The sequence below is a fragment of the Sorex fumeus genome, unplaced genomic scaffold, assembly GCF_029834395.1.
Source record: "Sorex fumeus unplaced genomic scaffold, SorFum_2.1 ptg000128l, whole genome shotgun sequence".
NCBI lineage: Eukaryota > Metazoa > Chordata > Mammalia > Eulipotyphla > Soricidae > Sorex > Sorex fumeus.
In genome coordinates, this window is record NW_026606185.1 from 29445153 (window position 1) to 29463507 (window position 18355).

Here is an 18355-nt window from a genome sequence, read left to right on the forward strand (position 1 = left end):
TGGCTGCGTGCAAGGCAAATGCCCTACCGCTGTGCTATCGCTCCAGCCCGACGTGCCTAATAGCAAATGTAAAATTACATACAGGGCTCAAATATTTCTACTGGAGATTTAAGAGCGGACTGATCGTCAATTTGTTTTACATCAGCTTCTATTACTTCAGATACACCTCTTCAAAATAACAGCTGGGTTCTTGTGAAGGATAGCCAAATCTCTCTTTAGTAGGCCTAAGTTTTTCCACAGTAAATGAGTAAAACTACCCTATATAAGATTTTACATATCATGGGGTGGAAAAGAAGAAAAAGAAAGGGGGGGGGGGAATTAGGAGCTGGAGATTGTACAGCAGATAGGGTGCTTGCCTTGCACATGGCCAAGCTAAGTTTGATCCCCAGCATCTCATATGGCCCCTGAGACAGTCAGGAGTGATTCCTGAGTGCAGAATCCTGAGTAACCCCTGAACACACAACACTATGGCCCAAAAACAAACCAAAAAATATTTTTATATTGTTCCTATGTTTGTAACTATTGTTAGGAACAATCCTATGTTTGTCCAAGAAGTAAACACAACCTAAATATCCATTACTGACAAATAAAAAATACTATAAAGGTAGCGTATATATATATAAGTCGTATATGTACCTGTTTAAATAAAATGTCCACAACAGACAGACCTACTCCAAAAAAGCAGGATAGTGGTTGCATGCAGATAAGAGGCTGAGAGGTGAAAATGGAAAATGACTGCCTACGATGTAAGGGTTTTTCTGGGGGATAAGAAGGTTCGAAAGTTCACTGGTAATGACAGTAAAAATGTGAGTATCTAAAGACTATAAAATCATACAACTGAAAGCAAGTGAATCTTAATATATATAAATTATATCTCATTAAAACGCTTTGTTTATGGGTCAGAGAGACACAATGCAAGAGAACTGAGTTTGATCCCCAGCACCACCAAAAGTAACTTTGAGCAGAGACCAAAGTAGACCTGAGCACTTGTGGATGTCTCCCCCCCCCAAAAAAAAACCACAGTAAAATTGTGTTTTTAAAAAGATGGGGGCAGGGCAGACTGGAGTGAGGTTTGTTTGTGTGTTTTAGAAATTAAACAGATCTTGGGCATGTAATTCAAGTATACTAAGCAGTGTTTTATATATATATATATGTAAGGTAAAGGCCCTCCCGTTAATCGTTGATTTGCTCGAGCGGGCCCAGTAATGTCTCCATTGGAGACTTTGTTGTTACTGTGTCTGGCATATCGAATACTCTCGGTAGCTTGCCGGGCTCTCCGAGAGGGGCGGAGGAATCGAACTCGGGTCGGCCATGTTGGCCGCTTGTAAGGCGAACGCCCTACCCGCTGTGCTATACATATATATACGTATACAAACACCTCCAATAAAACTGCTATTAAAAGAAAAGTAAAAAACTGAGCAGCCTAGAAAAATGACTTCAAAAATTATTTTTTCATATCAATCTTACTGAGAACACTCTGAAGTCTTTCCTTTGTTCTGATAGTCCATTATACACTGAATAAGATGGTTATTTTCATCCAACATCTGAAATGAAACAAAAAAAAGTTCACTGTAAATCAGGTGCATTAATATAAAAGAGTTTTTTCGACTCTTCAGATATCTAGGAATACTTACAACTGAATCCACTCAGGTCTCTTTAATATACCACAAACCATCACTGGAATACCACATTTAACCAGTAACTTTTTTTTTTTTTTGCATGGGGAGCGGGTGCCTCCCTGATTTAGGAGACCCTGGGCCCCTCCCAGTAGTTGTCAGCAAATGGTGCAGAAGTTCAGTGCTACAACTGAAGGACTGAGGGGGCTGGAAAGGAGCCCACCACTGACAGTGCTGGGGACGTCCAGAGCTGCAGTCTACAACAGTCAGGGTACCATGGGTGCCAGGGATCAGAAACGATTATGCGAATCCAAGGTAAGCACTTGAACCCCTACACCATGTTTCCAGGCCCAATCACTTCATTTTTAATACCTTATCCCTATTATATGCCTTGTAAAATTATCACCTAAAGTTCAGAAGGAAAAATTTGAGTTTCTCTCTTGTCAAACTTTTAGTTGGCTTTGCATCACTCTAAGAATTGGTAGTAGTAAGAAAAGTTCCATCCTTCAGAATGAAGTAAACAGATGAAAATGTCTGCCTAAGAGGCTTGAAGAAATACTTCGCTAATTTACACGGTTTATGGGGCCCAGAAGATGGTACTAAGGGCAAGGTGTTCACCTTGAATGCGACCCACTGGTGTTGGATCGCAACATCATAAATGCTCCCCTCAGCACCACCAGGAGTGATCCTGGAGCACAGAATCAAGAGTAAGCCCTGACCATTACCAGAGGTTGAAAAAAAAATTAGTATGTCTACACAGTATTATTTTGTGATCCTCCAAATATGGAACAAATCAACTACAATATCTATCATATATACTTATTGCACACGTTCTGGACTTACCTTTTAATTAAGTTGTTCCAAAAGTTTGAAAACAAAAAGCAGAGCAATTTGTCATCTACAACAATTCAAAGCAACATTAGCTTTAAGAATGAATTAAGTAATTCGTTTATGCAAAAATGTCATTGAGGACTGTCAGAGTTCTAATGAAGCAGTTTTAAAAGGCCAATTTGCTCTACTTCCAGTTCTGTTAAACTGTACAAAGCACTAAAAATTTTAGGGTTTCAAGAGGCTGGAGAGATAACACAGGAGTTAAGGCACTTGTCCTAATGTGAAGGACCTCGGTGTGATCCCTGGCACCACATGGTCTCCTAACACAGCTGGGAGTGACCACAGCACTGCCAACAGCAACCCCAGCTCTGCAGTAAGTCGCACAAACCCCACCCCCAAAATAAATGAATTTTAAAATGAACAACTTCTAACATAACTGTGAATTTTTCAGTATAAGAACCATAATCTTAACTTGCTAGGAGAAAAGTACACGCCCTTCCAAAAAGGCGGTTACTTCTCAAACATTATCACTCAATGTTGAAACAATCTGTCCGGAAAATACATTAGTCCTCTCTTCAGTCTAACGATTTAGCATATTTTCTCAGCATATCCCTCTAACAAACGTCACCCTTATATTATGTCTCACATCTAACGTCATGCCCTCACACTGTAAAATGAGACATTTAAATTGACTGGTTAGAATGGAAAACAGTCAGCATCTCCCGAATAGATGCATTAACCCGAGTATGAAAGAAAAACTGAAGAGAAAAAGGAAAAACCCGTAACTTCTCAACAGTTCAAACACAAAAATACAACGGGTGAATCGCTCTGGAAACATGTTTTGCATCTGTGGGCTTGGGAGTCACTTTCCAGGCAGGAGACTTCGCCCGGGTGCACCGCAGGAAAGCATTGCAGTTCCAGGCGCTGCCAATCCGATTCATTCAAAAAAAAAATTAAAGCAACAGTTGGGCAAATGTCAAATGCCACACACCCGAGCGCCTGACAGTTACACAGAAACCGCGTAAACGTAAATCAAAAGGGCACGCGATGGTGCCGGGGAAGGGTAGTAAAAGTTGATTCTCTCTCTCTTTCTCTTTCTCTCTCTCTCTCTCTCTCTCTCTCTCTTTCTCTCTCTTCCAATTTCATCCCAGCTCCCGGGCATAAAAACAAAACGGAAACATTGAAGGCAAACCGCTAAGTTCACAGCTAAGCAACTTGCCCCAGTCTAGGGGGCTCGCGTGCACAAGGCTCCCCTCGCCCGTCAGCAAGCCGGGGCCGAGAACAATGAAGAACCTTTGTGTACCCGAGACTGGCAGGAACCCGGCCCCGACGGCGCCCGCACTGCCCCCGCGTCGGTTTCACGACTCCGGTAACTGGCGGCTAAGCTCGCCGCGGCTCCCGCCCGCCGACGGCCCGCGCCGCGCGCCTGCCCGCCCGCCCGCCCGCGCGCCTGCACCCACCGGCTACTTGCACACTAGGAGACCGAGCAGGAGGGGCTCCTGGGCCGGCAGTGGGACTCCCGGGGCAAGCCCGGACCCTCGGGGACCTCTTCCCTCTTCCGCCTTCGGGGGGACGGACCCCCCCCACTCCCCGCCCCCGCCCCCAAGTTCTCCGGAGGACTCCTCCTCAACTCGGTTGGGAGTTTGCTGCGCGGCGGAGGGCGGCGACGAGAAGTCGGGGCTGGCCCGCTCGGCCGGGCTCGGGGCCGCGGAGAGGCGGACCCCCAGCAAGCCCGGGACGCGGTGCCGGCGGCGGCTGGGGGCGCCGGGCCCGCCCCACAGCACGCGCCCCATCCCTTGGAGAAACCGGCCGGCGCTCCCGGGGGGCTGGGGGGGGGGGGGCTTTTGTGCCAGGGAGCGAGGCGCCCCGACGCGGGAAGGGCGCCGCGGGAGAACCGGTTCGCCCTCTCGCGCCCGCCGCGCCGACGGCAGCCGGAGATTCGCGTTCCCACCACCCGCAGGCCCGCCGCCGCCGCCGCCGCCGCCCCCGGCCCGGCCGCCGCCCGGCGCTCGCTCCCCGAGGCGGGAGGGGCTCGGGCATCCCCGGCCGCGCGGCCTTTCACCTTCTGGATCGCAGCGGGGGTGATTTCCCCTTTGCCGCGCTGCCTCGGGGCCGCGAATGCCACCGACATGTTGCCGCCGTCACCACTCTGGGCAAGTCCCGGGCGCTCCCCGAGAACGGCAAAGTAGGGGGGAGGGGGGCGGGCTAAGGGGGGGGGCGGGGAGAGTCGCCGGCCGCTCGGGCCGAACCACTGCGGGAAGCGGGCGGGGGGTGGATGCTCCAGGGCCGCCCGCCGGGCCGGCCAGAGCGGACAACGCGCGCCCTCGGAAGGCCTCTTCCGACGTGTCAGTAGGGGCCCGCCAGCCCGGGAGGCTCCTCCGACTCTCCGGCCACCGCCCGCCCGCCCATCTCCCGTGCCCACTCTCCTCCACCCCCCCGGCTCTCCGCGCTCTTGGTAGCGCCGCGCCCCAGCCCTCCCTCCGCTGCCGCGATTCAGGAAATGGTCCCGCCGCCGCGGGAGACGGAGAGGCTGGGACGGCCCCAGTCACAGGAAATGCGAGCGGCGCGCCGGCCCGCCCCCTCGGCGCCGCGGCAAACTGGTTCACGCCGCCCCGCCGCCCGGTGCGCTCGCTTGTCCGCGCCTACAGCCGCTCCAGTGTCAGCTTCAGCCCTCCCGGGGACGCCGGAGAGCCCCGGGGAGCTTCACCCAGAGGGGCCCGAGCTCGCTGAGCGCCCATTCGCTGGTTTGAACAGCTCGGCGACGCCCCGAAGATGCACCTCGCTCATGCGCCTCCCCCCCCCCGCCCCCCGACCCCGAGGGATGCGGAGCGCTTGGCCCGGGAGCGTGACCCCCGATTCCGCAGACCCAGGCTGTGCCCTGTGTGCAGGGACAGTTGGCCAACTTGTCTCTTGCACCCGGAAAAGCGGCGCAGCACCGGCAACAAAACCCTAGCAGCAGTGTGCGCCCCTGGCAATCAACGCTCCTTTTCTTCTCCAACTCTATATAAATTGTGTGTTTGTGTGTGTTGTGTGTGTGCGCGCGCGCGCGCTCCCTTCTCCAACTCTATATCATAGTGTGTGTCAACGCTCCCTTTCTTAACTCTATATAATTGTGTGTATTAACGCTCCCTTTTTTCTCCCACTCTAGATAATAGTGTGTCTGTGTGTCCGCGCGCTCACGTGTACTCTTAGACCTCAAGCTACCAAACTTCAAGTCGAGGGAGTAAACTTTCTGATTATGAAAGGAACATAGGCAAATGTAAATAATAGTCCAGTGTGGGTGGGTGGCTTTCTATCAGTTTAGGCTTTGCTTTAATGCAAAGTTTATCTATGTTAAGTATCGCTTAACATTTTTATGGAGGCTTAAAAGCAATACCTCGATTTTATTAAGTATCAAAATGCATACTTTTTAAAGTGTTGGTTTCTAAAATAAAAAACACCAAAAAAGGATGATGAGTTTGGTTCATTTGGCAAACATTCTACGCTCTCAACTTCGTGCTGGACACCTAGGATACACGTGTAAACAAACAGGATTTTCTATTCTGATGGGAAGACAGGCTGGAAACGAGTACATATACATAATATGGATGAAGTTGTTAAGGAGGACAACCAAACAAGAGACTTAGAAAGTTGCACTCCCACTTATGTTTAGTCTGAGACCTATAGGCTGAAAAGACTCCAACCATAGTAAAAATAAGATTTTGTAACCCTAATGCTAATTATTTTTGTGATGTTCACTGCCCTAAGCCTTGAAACATTGAGATTAGGAAGATGTTGTATTGAATTCATAACAGAACACTTGGCTTTCATCATCATGTGTTGATTACACATTAGTAGTTGTGACTATTTCATTTGGAAAAAGTGAAAATCCCACAACTTGGCAGATAGCTATTGAAATCTTGATGAATCTCTGTATCCTTGTTTAAGGGAGGAAAAAAACTAAAAATCTTTTTTTAAAAAAAAAGAAAATAACCAAGTATTAATCTATCTCAAAGAGAGAGTCAAAGATCTTTTTGTTTAAATGGTGTGTTTTTATTTTCTTTGTTTAAACTATAGTTTTTTAAGGGGTATCGGTATCAGGTGCGGGATAGAATGAGGAATCAGCTGAAAACAGGCAACCTGGGGACTGTTCTGCCCATGGCACTTTTTCAGAGTAAAGTGATGAGGGTCGGGTCTATAACAATATTTCCATCTGGGGCCATATGCCCAAAGGATACTTAAAGAAGGCTACAGATGCAAAGTAAGTAAATGAGGAACCAAGGCAGGAGACCAGAGGGCCAACCAGTAGAACAGGGGGACCACAACAAAGACACATGTTCCAATTGAGGCCATCTTAGGGAAAGGATTGAGAAACACTGGTCTGGGACATCCCCAGGCATGGATAACCACAGCATTTTCTGTAATGCCACGTGTACAAAAGTATATTTTCTCTGCATTATCCTCCCAAATGGGCTGGAGCGATAGCACAGTGGTAGGGCGTTTGACATTCCTTACGCAGGTCAGCCCAGCCAAGCTGAGTTTGATTCCTCCACCCCTCTCGGAGAGCCTGGCAAACTACCAAGAGTATCTCACCCGCACGGCAAAGCCTGGCAAACTACCCATGACATACACAATATGCCAAACACAGTAACAACAGGTCTCAAAATGGAGACGTTACTGGGCCCGCTCGAACAAATCGATGAACAACGGGAGGACAGTGACAGTGACAGTGATCCTCCCAAATAAAATCAGTTGGGAAATATTAGGGTAAAGGCCCCATCAGAAATACAGGGGAGGGCTGGAGTAATAGTATAGCGGATAGGGTGTTTGCATTGCATGTGGCTAACCCGGGTTCAAACCCCTGCATCCCATACAGCCCCCTAATTCTGCCAGAAGTGATCCCAGGGCTCCTGAGCACTACCAACTATGGTTCAAAAATAAGAAAAAGCAAAACAGGGAACTCCCTGAAAGAAGACATTCCTTACTCTCAAACTTCCTTGGTAAATTGAGACACTGATCAGGAGAAGTAGAAAATGCAGAAAGAAAGGTGGCATCTGAAGGAAATTCTTAGAATATGGGAAGCTTTGTAATTTTATGTGCCATGTGTTGGGGGTAAGGGGTGCAGGGGGATGGGGAAGTTAGGGAAAAGAAGTAAATTCTGCCTGGAGAGTTAGTACAATGGGAGGGTGTGCCTTGTCTGCAGCTGACCTAGGTCAACCCTAGTACCACATATGGTCCCCTAGCACCACTAAGAGTGACCCCCGAGCACCACTGGGTGTGACACAGAAATGTAATTCTGCCTCACTTTACCATAAGCTTTTCATAAGAATCACAATATACACACTGAATTGTAGCAAAGTTAGAGATTCCCCAGCATTAAATTAGGAGGATATGGAGAATGAATATGGGAAGTTTGCTCAAGTCTGAGAAATTATTCTGTGAGCTTAAAAATAAGCTACAGAGCAGAAAATTCAGTCTCATCTCTTAGCTCTGGTATTGAGATCTGAAAAGGAATTTGAGGTAATTAAAAAGGAGGTAAGAGGACTGGCGAGGTAAGGTATTTGCCTTGCAACCAGATTGCAGTCCCAGAGTCACATATGGCTCCCTCAAGCGCCACCAGGAGTGATTCCTAACTGTAGCTGCAGGAATAACCCCTGATAATCCCCACGTGTGGTCCAACAACAACAACAGGAAAAAAAAAATAAAAGAAGATGAAAGGAGCTGGAGAGAGAGTACAGTGGGTAAGGCATATGCCTTGTACAGGCCAACCCGAGTTCAATCCCCAGCAACCTATGTGACCCCCCCCCCCAGCCAGCACCACTAAAGTAATGAGTTCAGAAACTGGAGTAACCCCTAAGCATCACCGGTGTGACCCAAAACCAAAAAATGAAGGACGTGAAATATTTTTTTGGGGGGTGGGAGTGGAGTGACTTACACAATGGCTCAGAATAAGTAAAATAATATTCCTGAACAATTCTTGATTGTTCACGCTAATGAATGCAGGCACATTTAATTAAAAAAGTAATTAAGAAAATTTTTATTTTTAAATGTTTCCATTTTAGAATTTATTTTACATGTATTGATTTGTATTCCTTAAATGTATTCCAATAGATTAGTCTAAAGTGAATTGTTCTAGGATTATATTCGGAATTTAGTGAAACTATATAATTATGGCATCAAAATTATCTTAACAAAAAACATGCTTTTGAAGATAATGTGATTACTTTCATATAAGCAATTCTTTAATTCTTACTGCTTTATAATTAATAGAATGTACTATCAAACTTGCTGATGCCGTAAGCCCCTGTGCTGACATAAATTCTTAGAATACACTGGGAAGGGATAGACAAGGCCTGACTTTTTGTAATTGGGCTCAGAGCAAAACCCCTCAGGTAATATCTTTCAAAATATTTCTGCTCATTGTCTCTATGGCATTTAATGAGTCATTTTGAATTGTGGCTTCCACAGATTTCAAGACTGTAAGAAGAACAGCATGCATCTATGTATATCATCATTATTCCAGGCAAGAACAAATTACCTTTTCCATTTTTCTATAAAAGATGCTGTTCTCAATACCTCGGAAAAAAAATTCAAAGTAGATTCTGTCCAAGTTGATCTGCCATTTTTATCTCTTCTTACAATAGCAAAGATTAAGCAAATTAAGAAAAGTAAATGGAATACATTTTGAGATTTAATGTTACAGGAAATTATTGCTTGAAAAGATACTATCTGTGATGTTCTCTGTAATTTTAATACTCTGTGACAAATGCATAAGTTAAGAGTCCCTTAGGTCAGTTTTATTTCATTCTTATTCCTGAAAAACAACTACCCTATCTAAATGGCTATTTAAATAATAAAGCACTTCATAATTTATTGAGCATTTATTATGGACAACCATGTGCTACATGATTATTTTACATTAGACTTAAGATTATCACAGTTTTAATATGTACAATATGGAAAATTATGGAGGGCATTATAAATTACAAACCATGAATGATTAGTATTTGATAATGTAATGATGTGGAACTATATAGACATCAAAAGTAGAAATTGTGGGGTATGGTGTCGCCAGCAGGTCAGTTTGTACCTGTGAGGCAAGTGCATCAGCAGCCTCATGGTGCCTTCAGACTTCCAGATACCCCAAAATTGCTGCTGTGCCTTTGGCCAGACCCCAAAAACTTGGGGCAAAATTTACCAAGAAAGTAAATGGCCAAAAGTTAGGTATGTGGGAAACACACCCACAAACCACCTCCAGCTCAGCTATATAATTGGAGGCAAGGCCTCTTTGGTTCCTGATTGAACTACTTAATGGCCATGATCCCAGAGACTCAGAAACGAATCTCAGAACCCAGTGGCTTTAGGTAGAAATGCATCCGGTCCCTGCAGTAGGCTACCGGTACTGGGCCAACCCAGGTGGGAATCGGTTTCTTGCCTCGACCTGTTCCCCCTGGCGGCCCAGTGGCCACCATCCTTCAGAGGCCACTGGATAGTCATATTTGGACCCCCAGTGACGAGACACACAGGGCCTCATGGGATGGGGGTGGAGCCGGGCTTGTCCTCCCCACCCGAACGAGACCCCAAGTCATCGCCCACGAACGGCCTCTCTGGCTCCTGATCACAAGCTGCTTAACGGCCATGATCCCAGAGACTCAGAAACAAATCTCAAAACCCAGTGGCTTTTGGCAGAAATGCATCCGGACTCCACAGTACGTTACTGTCGCCGGGCCACCCCAGGGAGGAAAGGTTGTTGTCCCTCCACCTGCTCCCTCTTGGCGGCTTGGTGGCCGTCATCATCCAGAGGCCATTGGACAGTCAGGCTTGGGCCCACAGTGACGAAACTTGTTGGGCCTCACGGGATGGGGGGAAGCCGGGCCTGTCCTCCCCACCCCAACAAGACCCCAAGTCATAGCCCACAAACGGCCTCTCTGGCTCCTGATCAAGCTGCTTAACAGCTTTGATCCCAGAGACTCAGAAACAAATCTCGAAACCCAGCGGCTTTTGGCAGAAATGTGTCCGGACCCCACAGTAGGTTACTGTCGCCGGGCCACCCCACGGGGGAAAGGGTGCTGTCCCTCCACCTGTTTCCTTCTGGCGGCTCGGTGGCTGTCATCCTCCAGAGGCCACTGGACAGTCACGCTTGGGCCCGCAGTGACGAAACTTGTTGGGCCTCACAGGATGGGGTGGAGCCGGGCCTGTCCTCCCCACCCCAACGAGACCCCAAGTCTACTAATGGCCTCTCTGGCTCCTCATCAAGTTGCTCAACGGCCATGATCCCAGAGACTCAGGAGCAGATCTTGAAACCCAGTGGCTTTTGGCAGAACTCCATCCAGATTTAAGTGTTAAAATTTCATAATTTCAAAACCACATGGCCCTATTGCAGCCACGCGACATCATAGGTTATTCATAACCAGCAATAGAACACAAATTGTCTACTGTTGCATTTTCAGCAGATCTGAGTGTTGGGGTAAAATCTCAAATAATAGTGGTGGGTCTGGTGTTGAAATATTGAATGTGATCAAAGTAGAGAGCGTAATGTGGAAATCATCTGCCCCACAGGTAAGAGGAGGGTGTGGGATGGGGGTATACTGGGGTTTTTGGTGGTGGAGAATGGGCAATGGTGAAGGTACAGGTGTTTCATTGTATGACCAAGACTTAGACCCAAAAGCTTTGTAACTGCTCTCATGGTGATTCAATAAATAAAATTATAAAAAATGAAATAAAAAAGTAGAAATTGGGGCTGGAGTACTAGTACAGCTGGTAAGGCGCTCACCTTGAAGCTGCCTGATCCAGGTTCAAATGTCAGCATCCCATATGGTCTTCCAAGCACCACCAGGAGTATCCCTAAGTGCAGAATCAGGAGTAAGCTCTGAGCACTTCTGGGTGTTGCCCAAAAAACAAGATACAAAGAACTGGAAACTGTCCAAATTGCTTTATAGTGTAGTCTACGTTTGAGAATTTGACAGATGATAATTTAGAAATCAAAAAGAAAAAAAATTCCATGTTCTATGACCTTCACTGTCACTGTACTCCTCATTGTTGTTCATCAATTTGCCCGAGCGGGCCCAGTAACATCTCCATTGTGAGACTTGTTGTTACTATATTGGGCATATTGAATGCGTCACGGGTAGCTTGCCAGGCTTTGCCGTGCAGGGGAGATACTCTCAGTAGCTTGCCAGGCTTTCTGAGAGGGCTGGAGGAATCGAATCCGGCTCGGCTGGGCTGGCTGCGTGCAAGGCAAAAACCCTACCGCTGTGCTATCGCTCCAGCCCTCTACAACCTTATACATGATTTATAGTTACTGTGCCTTCAGTGAAAGAACTATTCCAACCAGCTTCCAAGCTGTCAAATCATCCCAGGTAAATAGCTCTCCAGGATGAAAACTCTATGCTCCTCTCAGAATGGGGGTGGACAGACAGGTCCAGCAGCTGCCATACCCAACCTCCTCGGTCAGATAAACAGTCCAGCTCCAGAGCTCCTGGAACAAGGAGCACCTCTTCCAAATTTCACATTCTTAAGAGCCCATTGGGAGCACAGCAAAGTTGATGGGAAAGTTGTGTAGAAGTCCACCAAGCTCAATGAGCTCATTAATATAGAAACTTAAAAGAAGCACCAACCAGCTCAGTAAATCATCAATAACTTTGGTAACACTATTGTGAAAAATTACAATTATCACGAATTGAATTTTATTGAACTTTTTTCTGGGCTGGAGCGATAGTACAGCGGGTAGGGCGTTTGCCTTACACACTGCCGAATGGGCCGACCCGGGTTCAATTCCTCAGCCCCTCTCAGAGAGCCTAGCAAACTACCGAAAGTATCTCGCCCGCATGGCAAAGCCTGCAAGCTCCCCATGACGTATTTTGATATGTCAAAAACAGTAACAACAAGTCTCACAATTTGTTCTGAGATGTTATTGGTACCCGCTCAAGCAAATCGATGAACAACGGGAGGACAGATGTATTTTCTAATAATTCCATTTACCATTCTGTTTGTGCCTGCTAGGAGGAAGGCTTGGAAGGTGGGGTGAGTAGGAGGGAAACTGGAGACATTGGTGGAGAGAGGGACACACTGGTGGTGAGATTGGTGTTGGACCATTTAATGCCTGAAGGAACTATATTATGAACAACTTTGTCAATCACAGTATGTAAAAATAAAAAAAAATTTAAAGCTTAATTTTTTTGAGTCAACTGACTTAAGGGACTCAACTATTTCACAATTTACAGAGATTATAATATACAAATCTCCCTAATGTTATTGATTATTACCACTTTCTCTCTGAATTGTTGCAGAGAGCACAGTTATTTCACTAAAGCAAACATAACTACTACAAATCATCAGAATCTGTAAATGTTATAGATTTACAATGGCCAAGTGGAATTAAGGTGACTTTAAAATATAAAAATAAAATATAAAAATAGTGAGGGCTGGAGAGATAGTGTAGCAGGTAGGGCATTTGCCTTGCATGCAGCCAACCCGGGTTTGATCCCTGGCATCCTATATTGTCCCTGAAGAATCACTTAATCACTTCACTTAACTTCCCGTTAGTCCTCGATTTGCTCGAGCGGGCGCCAGTAACGTCTCCATTTGTCCCTGTCGCGTGCTAGTGTAGCCCAATGGCATCTGTTCGCTCCGGGAACATGAAGAGCCTCAAACTGATCGTTCATGATATTGACGAAGAAGTCTGACCATCTGGTAGGTGGGCGGCCACGCGGTCTCTTGACATCCCGTGGAATCCAGTTGGTAACAGCTCTAGTCCAGCGGTCGTCTTTAAATCTCATTACGTGACCAGCCCATCTGATTTTCGACACCTTGGCAAATGAGACAGCTTCCCTGATTCTTGATGGTCGACGGATGTCAGAACTCCGGATTCTTTCTCTCATTTGAGTGAAACGTGATATTCCAAGCATAGCTCTTTCTATTCTTCTTTGGGAGACCTGAATAGTGTTCTCATCTTGTTTGCATAGGACCCAGGTCTCTGAGGCATATGTTAATGCAGGAAGAACAGTGGAATCAAAGAGATGTGCCCGGAGCCGGAGGTTCTTCGTCCTCTTAGCTATTTCTTCGACGTTCTTGAAGGCGTTCCAAGCCGCTCTCTTCCTCCTGCGCAGCTCGGGTGCCAGGTCATTTGTCATGTTGACCTCTCGACCTAGGTACACATAGCTGTTGCATTCGGGGATGGTCGTTCCGTTGAGAGCGAATGGGGCGTCAGGAACGAGGCTGTTTCTCATAAACATTGTCTTCGTAAGATTCAGCTGTAGTCCTACCTTTCCACACTCACTGTCAAAGTCGGCCAGCATTTGTGCCGCTTGGCGGATGTTTGGTATTATTAAAACAACGTCATCAGCAAAGCGGAGGTGGTGTAGTTGCCGACCATCTATCTTCACTCCTATTCCTTCCCATTCCAGTCGTCGCATGATGTTCTCGAGGGTGGCACTGAAGAGTTTCGGTGAAATAGTATCACCCTGCCGCACCCCTCTCTTGACGTCAACGATCACTTCTTTGTAGATTGGTGAGATCCTGGTAGTGAATCCGCAATACAGCTCACAGAGGATCCTGATGTATTGGGCTTGAATGACCTGATTGGCTAGGGCTTCAATGACCACTTCCGTCTCAACAGAATCAAAGGCCTTCTTTAAATCAATGAATGTTAAACAGAGCGGCATCTTGAACTCCCGAGAAACCTCAATGAGCTTGGTTATTGTGTGGATATGGTTGATGGTGCTGAATCCTTTGCGGAACCTGGCTTGCTCGCATGGTTGTCCTTCATCTAGTGTTCTGCCAATCCTATTTAGGATGACTCGAGTGAACAACTTGTAGATGACAGACAATAGGCAGATCGGGCGATAGTTGCCAATGTCATGGATGTCTCCCTTCTTGAACAGTAGTACGGTCCTGCTGGTTTTCCATTGGGACGGAACCTTGCATTCAGACAGGTAGGGAGTGAAGAGCCGAGCCAGTGTATTGATGAGTACTGACGGCAGGTTCTTCAGGTGTTCGGGTCTGACCTTGTCTGGGCCGGGTGCTGTTTGTTTCTTTACCGACGAAATGGCGTGTCGGATTTCGGAAGGGAGAACGTTGGGAACGACATATCCATCCTGTGGAATTTGGTATGTCGGCAAGTGGACATGGCTATCGAAGAGATTTGAGTAGAAGTCATGGATAATCTTCTCCATTGCCGTTCTGGAGGATGTGATGGATCCATCAGGACGTCGGAGGGCAGTCATCTTGGTCTTGTAGTTGGCGAAGGACAGGCGGGCATTACAAATACTTTTCCCGGCTTCTGCCGCATCTACCAGTCCTTCTGCTCTTCTCTCTTTGAGGTCTTCCTTGATCGCATCTCTGCACTGCTTTGCGAGCTCGGACGTTAGCTTGCGGTTGCCTGAGGCATGCGCCAAACCACGCTGGCAAATAAGTTCAAGAGTTTTCGAAGATAGGCGATTTTTTGTGGCTATCTCTCTCTTGGCGTTCCTCGCACATTCATGGAGGTGCTGAACCAGTCGATCATATTCCTCGTCAATGTTGTCAACAATGGCATCTTCCCATGTTGCCGCAATAGTACCAAAGAGTTCCCAGTTGGTGGTCATTCTGGGAGTTCTCTTTTTGAACTTTGCAGCCCTTTCTCCCCTCTCTGTGAAGTAGAATTTTGCACGAAGAAGACGGTGGTCCGATCCGGTTCGAAATTTTGGGACAACAGCGACATCAGTCAGGCAAAACCGTCGATTGAATATGATGTGGTCTATTTCGTTGTGGAATCGTCCACCGGGAGACTCCCATGTCCATTGTTTAGATTCTGCCTTCTGGAACTGTGAGTTACCATGAATGGTCTTGGTCGACATGATGAACTCAGACAGTCTCTCACCCTGTTCGTTCCATTCTAGGCCATGGGTCCCAATGTGAAGTTCTTCAGCTGATCTTCTCGGTCCTATCTTGGCATTGAAATCACCCACAATGATCTTGTAGAAGGTGTGGTCTTCTTTATAGAACTTCTCTAGCTCCATGTAGAACTTCTCGATTTCTCTTTCATCATAATGATATGTTGGTGCATAGACAACGAAGATAGAAACTGCAGGCAGTGAGCCACATCTATTCAAATGTAAACGTCCGATTCGGGTTGTTAGGCATTCGAATGAATCAATGCTCTTGGCCAAGTTTGTGTTGACAAGGACACAGACGCTTCCAACACCTCTTTTATCGCATGTTCCGAGGAACAATTCTTCTCCAGTGTCGAAAACGGCATGGTGAGATTCGTGCCTTCTTGTCTCGGTCAGACCAATGATGTCATACTTGATCATTTGCGCTTGTACCATCAGGTCCTCGATGGATGCATCTGATGCTAGCATACGTGCATCAGAATTGATGCACGTTCCGGAATTGTAGTACCATATTTGATAGGGTTCAAATATGGTAACACCTACAAGGGTGATTAGAGGTCGCCCCAAAAGCCTCTATCCCTCTCGGAAAGACTGGCAAGCTACCGAGAGTATTCCGCCTGCACGGAAGAGCCTAGCAAGCTATCCATTGTGTATTCAATATGCCAAAACCAGTAACTACAACTGGTCTCATTCACCTGACCCTGAAGGCTTCGCTGACATGGCAGCACTGAGAAGGATGAGAAAGGAGAGGCCGACAAAATCTCAAGGCCGACCTAGGCTGCCACAACAAAGGAAGACAAAAATGATCGTCTGTACTTTCCCTGAAGAATATCAAGAGTAATACCAGAGCACAGCATCAGGAATAAGCACTAAGCACCAACAGATGTGGCCCTTTTCCCAAAAACTGGTGAGATGTAGTGCAGCAATAAAACATATGTGAAGTCCAGGGCTTGATCCCAACATTACAAAAACAAAATAAGATGGAAATTAAAAATTTACTTAGATTATCTGAGTGAGTCCAATATTATAACAAATATCCTTAAATGATGAAAAGTAGGGTAAAAAATATAAGCAGATATGTATCATCTTAGAGAGACACGAGTGGACATTGCTGACATTTTTATAAATTTTAGCTTGAGATTACACTTAGTGGTACTCTGGAGCTACTTTAACTCAATGCTTCGGCGTCACTTCCAGAGGTTTTCAGAGGAATTCATGATACTAGGGAATCAAACCTGGGCCTCCCACGTGATCCAAGGAACATAGGTGCCTTTAGATTATAAATAGAGCAAGTAGGCAAATTCAATTAAATATATGTATATATATATGTATAAATATATATATATATATATTTTTTTTTAAGCAACTAGGCAAGGAAGCAGATTCTCTTCTGAAGACTTCAGAAGGAACACAGGCCTGCAAATACCTTAATTGTAGGCCAGCCAGTGAGGCCCATTTTAGAAATTTAACCTCAAAACTCTATGATAAAATTTTAAAAACTCTGAAAATTTGTGTTAAGTCATACAATTTGTGATCATTTGTTACAACAGCAGTATAAAATAAATAAATTGCTTATTTCACATCTAACATGTATGATTAGACTATCAATATGCACTAAAATATCGATTTCATTCAATACATTATAAACTACTATCCTTATATTAAACTAGCCTAATTCACAATTATTGCATATGTTTTTAAAGGAAAAGTAATAGCAGGTCTGGGGATGTGGCATGAGGTCACGAGTTTGATCCTGACACTGCCCCTACATCATAGAGTGCAAACTTCCATGTCAGGGTGTGTGATCTCAATCACAGAGCAACCCTCAATAGAAACCATTGACTGCTAGCATTGCAACCAGCTATGCAACAATAAGACACTGCAACAATAACAGGGATGGCTAGAGGTGAAATAAAATGCAAAGAATAAGTTGATATTTTTTAAATGCATGTACATATAATAAAATGATACCATAGTACAGGGTTTTGTGTTTCTGCTTTTGGGGGGGCCCAAACAGTGCTCAGGGAGCCTAAGGGCTACTCCTGGTGATACTGTGCCAACAAAGCCAGGAGTTCAATGCTAGAACTGGGGGTGAAGTGCTGCTCAGGTCCTGGAGTCATCCTGGTGGTGCTCCGGGGGCCTCCAGGGCAATACCTGGCAATGCTTAGTATAGGTCAGTTGTATAGACCCCATGCCAAGCTGTGGGATGGGTGAGAGCCCTCCCCACCCCAAGGGACCCAGCACTGGCAGCCGACCTCCACTACCCAACCACTGTCACACTCCAGGCCACTTTCCGGACCACGCAACTGCTTTGCAGCCACATGACACACTATAAGAGACTTCCGTGCTCGCTTCGGTAGCACATATACTAAAATTGGAACGATACAGAGAAGATTGGGCTGGAGCGATAGCACAGTGGTAGGGCATTTGCCTTGCACGCAGCCAACATGGCCGACCTGAGTTCAATTCCTCCACCCCTCTCGGAGAGCCCAGCAGCTACCGAGAGTATCTCGCCTGCACGGCAGAGCCTGGCAAGCTCCCCGTGACGTATTCGATATGCCAAACACAGTAACAACAAAGTCTCCAATGGAGATACTACTGGGCCCGCTCGAGCAAATCGATGATCAATGGGAGGGCCTTTACTTTACTTTACTTATAGAGAAGATTAGCATGGCCCCTGCGCAAGGATGACATGCAAATTCGTGAAGCATTCCATATTTTTATGTGCATATATATATATATATATATATATATAGCACTGTTCCACACAAAACATTGAAGGACCCAAATTTGTAGCAAATTCCATGGCAATTAAGTTGTTAATAGTAATAAGTTAACCGGGCATTCTTGATACTTGAATATGGAAGTGCACAGGGAAAAACAAACATTGCAACAAATGTTGCACTTTATAAGCACTGTATCATGAGTGGAAAATGCAATGTCTTAAATAAAACTATTTAAAATTGGCACACACACACACACACAAAAGACACTTCCTACCCATTTTCCACAATTACTACACCATATCTGATGAGATTCAGGACAATAGGCAACAAA

General features: G+C 46.0%; 1 protein-coding gene and 1 pseudogene across 4 annotated transcripts in view; one reads left to right on the forward strand and one right to left on the reverse strand.

The window, feature by feature from the left end:
* Positions 1–4633, reverse strand: part of SS18 (SS18 subunit of BAF chromatin remodeling complex) — a 69111-nt gene extending 64478 nt beyond the window's left edge. For all 4 annotated transcript variants that reach the window (XM_056137904.1, XM_056137903.1, XM_056137902.1 and 1 more), the window contains exons 1-2: positions 4510–4633; positions 1468–1544 (exon numbers count right to left, since the gene is read on the reverse strand). In XM_056137904.1, coding sequence (XP_055993879.1) covers positions 1468–1544; positions 4510–4578 — 146 coding nt within the window. In that variant the 5' untranslated portion in view covers positions 4579–4633. The remainder of the gene's footprint in view (positions 1–1467; positions 1545–4509) is intronic.
* A 13287-nt stretch (positions 4634–17920) lies between these two features.
* On the forward strand, positions 17921–18020 carry LOC130045564 (uncharacterized; annotated as a pseudogene).
* The last annotated feature ends 335 nt before the right edge of the window (positions 18021–18355 follow it).